At 39.1% G+C, this 11,888-nt stretch overlaps 1 protein-coding gene across 5 annotated transcripts in view; it reads right to left on the bottom strand.

Moving 5' to 3' along the window:
- Window positions 1-633: 633 nt before the first annotated feature.
- The window catches only part of LOC106070793 (long-chain-fatty-acid--CoA ligase 5-like), a 45,547-nt gene continuing 34,292 nt past the window's right edge, over window positions 634-11,888 (bottom strand). For all 5 annotated transcript variants that reach the window (XM_056019072.1, XM_056019070.1, XM_056019069.1 and 2 more), the window contains 6 exons: window positions 11,755-11,871; window positions 9,354-9,407; window positions 8,885-8,974; window positions 4,495-4,605; window positions 3,613-3,684; window positions 634-1,514 (listed from right to left, as the gene is read on the bottom strand). In XM_056019072.1, coding sequence (XP_055875047.1) covers window positions 1,374-1,514; window positions 3,613-3,684; window positions 4,495-4,605; window positions 8,885-8,974; window positions 9,354-9,407; window positions 11,755-11,871 — 585 coding nt within the window. In that variant the 3' untranslated portion in view covers window positions 634-1,373. The remainder of the gene's footprint in view (window positions 1,515-3,612; window positions 3,685-4,494; window positions 4,606-8,884; window positions 8,975-9,353; window positions 9,408-11,754; window positions 11,872-11,888) is intronic.

Genomic DNA, 11,888 nt, shown 5'->3' with positions numbered 1-11,888 from the left:
GGCTGATCACACACAACCACTAGCATCTTTTCCCGTTTATTGGACCGCTAAAGATGGTTCTTTGCATAAATTACAATTTGTATTCTTTATACATTTATTTTTGTAATTTGGCCGACGAGTTTACCGACCATTGTGCTAGGGGATACAAAATGGAGAACATTGGTTTCATTTTCTTCTTTATTTTTGTTTTAAATCTAAAAGAATGAATATTTGTGTGCGTGAGTGAAGGAGCCTACGGAGATTGGGACTATTAGAGGTTACACAAACTTATGTAGACCTAGATCACATGTAACTATACAACTGCGAATTTAGCAGCTATGTGAATACATATGGTAGTTTTTCCTCCAATACAAGAGAGCATGTAATTAGAAGAAATGTGTGATTTCCGTTATAGCATTTTTTAGGTTTTGCTAATTTGAATAAATATTTCATGCAAATTAAATTAATGTATATTGAATTTTTTAATGGTATAGTCAAGTATAGTCAACAATACATGATAGATAGTTATAAAATCATTATTGAAGTTAGAATGAACCAAAGCAGACATAATCAGTTCTACAAGTATCAGCTTTTTAAATATAAAATATGTTGTTCGCAATCTATAACTCGCAACAATAGTATAATAAATGTAAAGATTTTGTCTTTAATAAAAAAGAGTTTATTATGGAATGAATATTGCATATTTAAATACAAAATATCGTTGTAAAAGATACAGAACATTAATAAACTGTATCATAAGTGTTTATCGATTTAGGTCATTGGTTAATATGCATGACGTAATCATCTTCACTCTTGAAGTAACGTCTGTATCATATAAGATAAGATAGCCCAAAGATGATAACAAACAATAAATATTTTAGGAATTATATTATTATTATTGTAATTAGTATTCTCAATCTAAATTGACTATTAATTCTAGTACTCGAGCAGTTACATTTTAAAATGGCTGGTGTTTAATATAGGTTTCTATTTTAGCATCTTAATATATATATATATACCATCTCAGTCTGTTACTTCCCTCATCAAAATAACACGGAAGACCGCTCCTAATGACCATGCAATAGGGGCTAGTCAATAAATATGCATCATAATGTTCAATACCATTCTTTGTAGGTATATGAAAGTATATACATATATACTGGTATTAAAATAAGTTGAGCAAATATCATGACATTTCATTTGAATGTCAGGTGACATACTAGTTCACGCCCATGTACACATTAAATACATCTATTAGTAGTACAACTTTGTCCAGTTGAAAAGAGAAGAAAAAAATATGCTCAGAACAATGTCAAGCTACTAAATATTTGTTAGTCTACAATCCAACATGTCTTCATAAGTCAATGCCGTTGTCTGTCTTGGCCAACACTCCTTTAAAAGCCATTCCTGCTGTACAGGTCAGATAGGACTCTCTTGTATTTCTTTCTTAATTCCGGTCGTCTGTTTTTGAAGGTCGGTGTCAAAAGTTTGTTGTCTACAGTGAATGGGTCTTTCTCCAGGTAAATATCTTTCACCTGAAGAAAAGAGATGGAACCCAGTGACACACTAAACAGATGCATTCAAACCTCTTTTGTAACATGAAAACATACAATAAAGTGTTGTTGTTTTTTTCTTAAAGCACACGTAAGAAGTGCAACATCATATAGTTTTATAAATAAACCGAAGGCTCCCGATTTCAAACGCTGATGAAGACCAGGAGCTTTATCGTTTCTAGGGCGCCCCTGAGCCAACCCAACCCCAAATGCTACCTTACATTCGTTGAGGGAATAAAAACAGTTGGTCTTTGTGCTGGTCACATAACACCCATGCTAACCTTCGGAAACATAAAAAAGAGTTTCACATCATCTACCCCCCCCCCCGCCCATAGATAGCTTGGTCTGAAAGCGTTACCCTTACCCTGGTGCTTGTGTGTGTGTGGACCCAATACTAAGATAATTGAGTCCAACATTTAGATACGTTAGTCCAACATTAAGATAATTGAGTCCAACATTTAGATAAGCTAGTCCAAAATTAAGATAAGTGAGTCCAACATACAAACATGAGAGAACCGGATGAAGGGTTGGATGGAGGACCCGTACCAACCAAGAAACACCATCCATAGTGAAGGAAATCAAATGGAACAGATTACGTTGGGCAGGTCACCTCGACAAAATGCCAGATAACAGAGGAGCAAAGATTGTTACTGGTAAAAAACAAAAGGCAGGCGTCCCAAAGGCAGAGCACGATGGTTTGATGACGTAGAGGCAGATCTACAACAAATAAATGTCCGGGCATGGAGACGCAAAACATTGGATAGATCAGAATGGAGAGATGCTCTAAAGCAGGCCAGGGCACTCCATGGACTGTTGCGCCACTGGGATGGAAAGAAGAATGTGGATTCAACATAAAATAATTGGGTCCAACATTAAGATAAGCAGCCCAGTATTCAGGTAAACGAGTCCAATATTTGATAAGTGGTTCTATCATAAACATAAGCCGAGAGAAGAAGCAGGCCTATCTGCAACTGACCCACGGCCGGCCGGCCTTTAAAAGCGAGAATTTGTTTTCCATGTTTCGGATGTTCCTTCAGAGTTGAAGATAGTTTACTTCCTAGTCCAAACATCCCGCAGGACGACGGGGGATGGGAGCAGGTAGGGTTTGAACCCGGGACCATCGATAAATCCAAACGACAGTCCAGCGCGCAAACCGCACGACCAGGCAGCCAGAGCACTGGACTTTACAGTCATCTTCGAGTTCATAGGATATGAGAAATGTGATCATCTTCGATCACGAAGGAGGAGCTATATATATTGATTAGCATTTTGATCTTTTATTTATCACGAGACATTATCTAGTTTTATTGAAACTTTATCTTTACATGCGACATCATCTAGTTTTATTGAAACTTTATCTTTACATGCGGCATCATCTAGTTTTATTGAATCTTTATCTTTACATGCGGCATTATCTAGTTTTATTGAAACTTTATCTTTACATGCGACATTATCTAGTTTTATTGAAACTTTATCTTTACATGCGACATTATCTAGTTTTATTGAAACTTTATCTTTACATGCGACATTATCTAGTTTTATTGAAACTTTATCTTTACATGCGGCATTATCTAGTTTTATTGAAACTTTATCTTTACATGCGACATTATCTAGTTTTATTGAAACTTTATCTTTACATGCGGCATTATCTAGTTTTATTGAAACTTTATCTTTACATGCGACATTATCTAGTTTTATTGAAACTTTATCTTTACATGCGACATCATCTAGTTTTATTGAAACTTTATCTTTACATGCGACATTATCTAGTTTTATTGAAACTTTATCTTTACATGCGGCATTATCTAGTTTTATTGAAACTTTATCTTTACATGCGACATTATCTAGTTTTATTGAAACTTTATCTTTACATGCGACATTATCTAGTTTTATTGAAACTTTATCTTTACATGCGACATCATCTAGTTTTATTGAAACTTTATCTTTACATGCGACATCATCTAGTTTTATTGAAACTTTATCTTTACATGCGACATTATCTAGTTTTATTCAAGGTTTATCTTTGACCTCTTAGATACGCTAGTACATTTTCTATAGGATGTGAAATCATTGAATGTACCTGCTCAAAGCCTTTTAGTCCAGCTTTCTTTCCTTGATTCAATAGATCAGCTAAAACAGTATCTTTAGCTTTCTGGAGGAAAGAACAAAATAGCAAGAATCATCTTTACAGTTTTAGGTGGACCTGTTTGATTGTGAGGTAGCTAGCTGGTTTGTGTGGTTTGATTGTGAGGTAGCTAGCTGGTTTGTGTGGTTTGATTGTGAGGTAGCTAGCTGGTTTGTGTGGTTTGATTGTGAGGTAGCTAGCTGGTTTGTGTGGTTTGATTGTGAGGTAGCTAGCTGGTTTGTGTGGTTTGATGGTGAGATAGCTAGCTGGTTTGTGTGGTTTGATGGTGAGGTAGCTAGCTGGTTTGTGTGGTTTTTAGATCATTTTGGTTACGTGTTGGATCGCTGTCTTATCTGTGTATCTCTAAAAGCATAGCTAGGCCTTTTGTATTTTGAAACTGCTAGGTCTTTTGTTAGGCTAGTCTATGAGCCATGTTTGTTTGTGGTAAACTAGTTACTTCATTTTGTAACAGCTAGATCATGTTTGTTTAATTGCGTAATTGTGTTGTTGTTTTTTTTAATCAGTTTGTTAGCGCAATATCTAGGTCATTTATTAGTGAAGTAACTAGGTCATTTATTAGTGAAGTAACTAAGTCATTTATCTGTGTTATAACTACCTCTTTTAATTAGCGTAATAACTAGGTCATTTATTGGTATAATAACAAAGTTATAACATTATACATGAGCGTCTTGAATAAGTAGTACATAGTTATTGCCCCTAAAAAAGAGGTTTGAAAGTATGATTCTCTGCTTCATTACTTAAATAAGTCTAAATCTCATTTTTATGTGTCATTGCAATTTTGGGGCCACTATTAAAGTTACATAACATTGAGCTTACATTTAGCTTGCAGAAGTCTGTCAAACTAGATGGCAGGTTTTGGTCAGCATTGAGCTTGCACCAGGTTTCAAGGAAGATTTGATCTGGAACTATCACTGCCATGAGCACAGGCTGGGGAGAGTTAATTGAATGGATAATAATTAATCATTTTTCTTAATATTTTAAGCATTGATTTATAGACCTAGAAGAGAATAAAATTGAAAAATTTTACCTGCAAATAATAATATCACCACAGTTTTTCAAAACATACATGTGGCATTTAGCTGGTAATTGAAAATATTTAATCCTTTGATAATTATGTATAAGATTCAGGTCATTAATTATATCTAGCATAAAGGATGGATACATTTAGTGTTCAGAGATGTCTTGCAAAATATAGGGCAGATGATCTAAAGGTTATTTTTTTCTATGGCCGACTGTTAACAAGGGTGTCCTGTGGCTAGCACAATGACCAATCGTCTTTACCCAACTTATGTCAGGTACCCATTACAGTTGTTTGTATTTAGGGGAACCCGAAATAAAAATTCCAGTCTTCACCGATTCGAACTTGGCACCCCTAGGTTCGAAGCCAAGCACTTTACCACTTGGCCACCACGCCCAAAGACAGGCTTAGAAAATCAAATTCACTAGAGGTTCCACATTTATCATGATTCAGTCCAATAACTTGTATTGCTCCTCCTTGGTGGTCGAAAATGAGCACATTTCTCATTTCCTATGTAATCGAAGATGGCTATAAAAGTCCAATCCTAAAGCTGGCCACACATAAGACATGGCTAAGTTGTGGGTCGACTGCAGATAGGCCTGCTTCATCTCACAGCTATCTGTTGGCTCTGCGTTCTATCACACTTACCACTCTCATTGCTTCGTATCTTGAGACTCGACACTCACAGCTTTCTGTTGGCTCTGCGTTCTATCACACTGGCCACTCTCCTTGCTTCAGTTCTATCACACTGGCCACTCTCCTTGCTTCAGTTCTATCACACTGGCCACTCTCTTTGCTTCAGTTGTATCACACTGGCCACTCTCCTTGCTTCAGTTCTATCACACTGGCCACTCTCTTTGCTTCATATCTATCACACTGGCCACTCTCTTTGCTTCAGTTGTATCACACTGGACACTCTCCTTGCTTCAGTTCTATCACACTGGCCACTCTCCTTGCTTCATATTTATCACACTGGCCACTCTCCTTGCTTCAGTTCTATCACACTGGCCACTCTCTTTGCTTCAGTTCTATCACACTGGCCACTCTCTTTGCTTCATATCTATCACACTGGCCACTCTCCTTGCTTCAGTTCTATCACACTGGCCACTCTCCTTGCTTCATATTTATCACACTGGCCACTCTCCTTGCTTCAGTTCTATCACACTGGCCACTCTCTTTGCTTCAGTTATATCACACTGGCCACTCTCCTTGCTTCAGTTCTATCACACTGGCCACTCTCTTTGCTTCAGTTGTATCACACTGGCCACTCTCCTTGCTTCAGTTCTATCACACTGGCCACTCTCTTTGCTTCATATCTATCACACTGGCCACTCTCTTTGCTTCAGTTGTATCACACTGGACACTCTCCTTGCTTCAGTTCTATCACACTGGCCACTCTCCTTGCTTCATATTTATCACACTGGCCACTCTCCTTGCTTCAGTTCTATCACACTGGCCACTCTCTTTGCTTCAGTTCTATCACACTGGCCACTCTCTTTGCTTCATATCTATCACACTGGCCACTCTCCTTGCTTCAGTTCTATCACACTGGCCACTCTCCTTGCTTCATATTTATCACACTGGCCACTCTCCTTGCTTCAGTTCTATCACACTGGCCACTCTCTTTGCTTCAGTTATATCACACTGGCCACTCTCCTTGCTTCAGTTCTATCACACTGGCCACTCTCTTTGCTTCAGTTGTATCACACTGGCCACTCTCCTTGCTTCAGTTCTATCACACTGGCCACTCTCTTTGCTTCATATCTATCACACTGGCCACTCTCTTTGCTTCAGTTGTATCACACTGGACACTCTCCTTGCTTCAGTTCTATCACACTGGCCACTCTCCTTGCTTCATATTTATCACACTGGCCACTCTCCTTGCTTCAGTTCTATCACACTGGCCACTCTCTTTGCTTCAGTTCTATCACACTGGCCACTCTCTTTGCTTCATATCTATCACACTGGCCACTCTCCTTGCTTCAGTTCTATCACACTGGCCACTCTCCTTGCTTCATATTTATCACACTGGCCACTCTCCTTGCTTCAGTTCTATCACACTGGCCACTCTCTTTGCTTCAGTTATATCACACTGGCCACTCTCCTTGCTTCAGTTCTATCACACTGGCCACTCTCTTTGCTTCAGTTGTATCACACTGGCCACTCTCTTTGCTTCAGTTCTATCACACTGGCCACTCTCTTTGCTTCAGTTCTATCACACTGGCCACTCTCCTTGCTTCAGTTCTATCATACTGGCCACTCTCTTTTCTTCATATCTATCACACTGGCCACTCTCTTTGCTTCAGTTGTATCACACTGGACACTCTCCTTGCTTCAGTTCTATCTTACTGGCCACTCTCCTTGCTTCATATTTATCACACTGGCCACTCTCCTTGCTTCAGTTCTATCACACTGGCCACTCTCTTTGCTTCAGTTCTATCACAATAGCCACTCTCCTTGCTTCAGTTCTATCACACTGGCCACTCTCTTTGCTTCAGTTCTATCACACTGGCCACTCTCTTTGCTTCATATCTATCACACTGGCCACTCACCTTGCTTCGGTTCTATCACACTGGCCACTCTCTTTGCTTCAGTTCTATCACACTGGCCACTCTCTTTGCTTCAGTTCTATCACACTGGCCACTCTCCTTGCTTCATATCTATCACACTGGCCACTCTCCTTGCTTCAGTTCTATCACACTGGCCACTCTCCTTGTTTCAGTTCTATCACACTGGCCACTCTCTTTGCTTCAGTTCTATCACACTGGCCACTCTCCTTGCTTCAGTTCTATCACACTGGCCACTCTCTTTGCTTCAGTTGTATCACACTGGCCACTCTCCTTGCTTCAGTTCTATCACACTGGCCACTCTCTTTGCTTCATATCTATCACACTGGCCACTCTCTTTGCTTTAGTTGTATCACACTGAAAACTCTCCTTGCTTCAGTTCTATCACACTGGCCACTCTCCTTGCTTCATATTTATCACACTGGCCACTCTCCTTGCTTCAGTTCTATCACACTGGCCACTCTCTTTGCTTCAGTTCTATCACAATGGCCACTCTCCTTGCTTCAGTTCTATCACACTGGCCACTCTCTTTGCTTCAGTTCTATCACACTGGCCACTCTCTTTGCTTCATATCTATCACACTGGCCACTCTCCTTGCTTCGGTTCTATCACACTGGCCACTCTCCTTGCTTCAGTTCTATCACACTGGCCACTCTCTTTGCTTCAGTTCTATCACACTGGCCACTCTCCTTGCTTCAGTTCTATCACACTGGCCACTCTCTTTGCTTCAGTTCTATCACACTGGCCACTCTCTTTGCTTCAGTTGTATCACACTGGCCACTCTCTTTGCTTCAGTTCTATCACACTGGCCACTCTCTTTGCTTCAGTTCTATCACACTGGCCACTCTCTTTGCTTCAGTTGTATCACACTGGCCACTCTCTTTGCTTCAGTTCTATCACACTGGCCACTCTCCTTGCTTCAGTTCTATCACACTGGCCACTCTCTTTGCTTCAGTTCTATCACACTGGCCACTCTCCTTGCTTCCTATCTTGAGACTCGACACTCAAAGCTTTACGTCATGAAGAGCAATCCAGAGCAAGTGCTTCCCAGCCGTGAATGTCAATATCAGGCGATCCTTGAAGGAACTCTAAGGGGTGCCTTTATAATGTGTTGGTTGACACCACTTGGCCCCTGAGAACACTTTCCTGCACAGAGGTCCCCATATAGAAGTCGTTTGGAAAGGCACATTTTTGGTATACAGACTACATGTCCCTCCCATCGGGACATTGAGACATTTTTAGCTGTGGCGTCTATACCGTTCATATGTGACAACTGTAGGATTTCAATGTCTAATATGTGGTCAAACCAGTTCACCCATATAACACATTTCTGATCTTAGAAACTAAAAATGAATGGTTTTAATGTATGCGACAGACTCATTTTATTAATAATAATAATCTTTATCAAACGTGAGGAGATGTGTATTAAAAGTATACATTACATATAACAATACATTATAAGTGTAAAAAGTTTAAACGATAGTAAACAAAGCGTTCAAACTCCAGTTTCTGTTAAATATTACATGTGAAATTAATTACAGTAACTTCACCCAATTTTTTTTTACACGAGACCAGCCCCCAAGATATGAAGTTGAGAGATGGTCTGCAAACATCTACATACCTTCAAACTGTCTCCATCAACGAAGACCTGGGATACGAAAGGACTACTTTGATACACTTGCTCTATCTTCTCAGCGGCAATGTACTCACCCTGTGAATGGTGATCACGTGATGTGTGCATAAATGAAAAGTATTGGTGAGGTCAAAGAAGACTGATTGTAATGAACTTTATCTACTTGCATTTGACTCAATGCGTGTGTATGGGTGTGTATGGATGAGTGTGTGTGTATCTTATGTTTTCTGTAAAAGAATGTGAGTTTAGATATTTGGTGGTGATGGGCTAAGCATTGCATTAGCCAATCCAGTGTTGGTATAGAACAATTATGCAAACATTTTTTTATTAATAATTGTAAACATCTCAATAAAAATAATGGTATTTATTGCCAATTTAAATGTCTACTATGTTTGGCATATGATAAACTATCCACGTGTGTTGTCCTATACAGACGAAAATTGTGTTGATAACTTACTTGAGACAATTTGAATATATTTTTTTTCCTGTCCACAATCTTCAATGTGCCATTCTGAATAACAAAATAGTGAATAATATATATAGATTTTAGGATCATTAATATGTAAAACAATTGTGATCAATAAATTATCTGTAGTGACCACTAAGGTAATCATAGTTATCTTAGACGCATTCAGTTAGTGGAAACCAAAAGTTTCGGATAAATCTTAAAGTACACATTGAGGATAAATCTTAAAGTACACATTGAGGATAAATCTTAAAGTACACATTGAGGATAAATCTTAAAGTACACATTGAGGATAAAAAAACAACAACATCATATACTGTAATCGCTCCTTCAGTGTTGAAGATAATCTACTTCCTAGTTAAAATCTCCAGGACGACGAGGGATGGCGACAGGGCCAGGCAGGGTATGAACCCGTGACCATAGAACAACAGTCCAGCGCGAATACCGCACGACCAATCAGCTATATTAATATACTACACTTGTTATATATATATAGCTCCTCCTTCGTGGTCGAAGATGAGCACATTTCTAATTTCCTATGGACTCGAAGATGACTGCAAAGTCCAATCCTCGCTTTGAAAAGCCGGCCGCATACGTCGCATGGGTGGGTTAGGTCAGTTGCTGATGGGCCTGCTTCTTCTCTCAGCTTTTTGTTGGTTCGGCGCTCTTTCGCCCTGGCCACTCTTCTTACTTCCAATCTTGAGACTACGAGACTAACAGCTTCACGCCATTAGGAGCGATCGAGATCTAGTGCTTCCCAGCCGTGAATGTCGATATCGAATTCCTTGAAGGAGCTCTTGAGAGTGTCTTTGTAGCGCTTGTATTGACCTCCCTGGCTTATATGCTAGTGAAAGACATGTACTAATATCCTGAACACATCTGAACACATACGAATTCAGGAAATGCCTGGGTAGGGAGATTGACAACTAAATGAACGTTTTTAGATATCCTGAAAAAAAACATCGTCACATTTGAATACATTGAACACAGCGAGATGTGTTTAGCTTGGCTTTCAGTTTCCAGGCAACCTTTACTGCTGGAGTGAAGCAACTTAACCATACATCTTCTTATCTTATGTTATATAATACAGACATTACTTAAAAAAAGAAGTGCATTCACAACATCTCAAGTGTAATATTGCCCTGGAATCAGGACCTGCATACTCATCTTGTCGTCGAGGTCTAAACAAATGTAAAACGCCAGTTTTAAAGATATTTTCCTTTTCCTCGCTATACAGAAAATTTTTCAAGGACTAGGAAAAATGTATTCTTCCACTTATTTTAATTAAAGGGCTAAGACAAATTACTTCCTTGAATATAAAACCTTCGCCAAGAATAATGAGTACTGTACTTGATCCTATGTTGTTTCCTCGAGCTGAATTTGAAATGCTATGTACATGGTGACTATAACCACATTGGAGGCATGTAACGGAAGTCTGGACTAATGTGTCAGGGTAGAGTTAAGGCCTATACCCGTTCGTCCAGGCCCCTGACATTCAACAGGCACCTTCATGCTTACAATAAATGACTCGCTGTTAACAATGTAATTATTTAATGATATGACAAACTGATGGAGCAATATCATTGAATTTTAAATATAATAATATCGTGTTTATATTAATTAAACAATCATTCTGCACCTTGCTATACCACAACGCAACACATTAGTAGGCCTACGTACAACACTGGCCCACTGCCGACTCTAGTCTCTATTGTAGACTTGATAATCCCATAACAAACTTCCTAATTAGGGTTACACAGACGAAAGATAAAAACCCGCCATAAGCTTAAAAGCAAGGCAACAAAGAAGGTGCGTTCAACAAATTGTGCACCTAACAACGTTGGTGCAAGATTACCATAACCTAGGCACCGACACTAGGGCTGGATGAGCTGGATAGGTGATGTGGACATGGACTAATATACTGACATCTGAACGCATGTGTTGTAGATGATGCATTAGCATATGTACACATGACTGGCATATACTGACATCTGAACACCAATGTTGAAATATTCTAGCATCTGAACATATGTGTTGACATATAATGGCTTAAACTGACATCTGAACATATGTGTTGACATATACTGACATCTGAACATATGTGTTGACATATACTGGCTTCTGAATACATGCGCTGACATAATATTGACATACACTGACATCTTTACATACGTGTAGACATGTACGGCACTGACATCTGAGCACAATGTTTCCTGAGCCGGTGCAGATGTGGCTACATATATCAACCGAGATGTATGGCTTTGAGTGTATAAGAGGTTGGGTTATCATGTCTATATGTGTGTGTTAAAATATTTAATCAAGTGTTTTAGTAGATTAGGTTTAAAAATAAAACTATCCCAACAATATTAAACCAGTGCAGAAATATTCTTACTGGTAGCCATGTCCCAACATCTCCAGTGTGAAGCCACCCATCCGCATCCAACGCCTCTGCAGTTTTGGCGGGTTCCTTGTAGTAGCCCTTCATCAGGAAGTCTGCTTTGCAACAGATCTAAATATGAACGTGCA

This window comes from Biomphalaria glabrata, chromosome 2 (assembly GCF_947242115.1).
Source record: "Biomphalaria glabrata chromosome 2, xgBioGlab47.1, whole genome shotgun sequence".
Classification (NCBI taxonomy): domain Eukaryota; kingdom Metazoa; phylum Mollusca; class Gastropoda; family Planorbidae; genus Biomphalaria; species Biomphalaria glabrata.
This window is presented reverse-complemented; position numbering and strand designations above follow the sequence as displayed.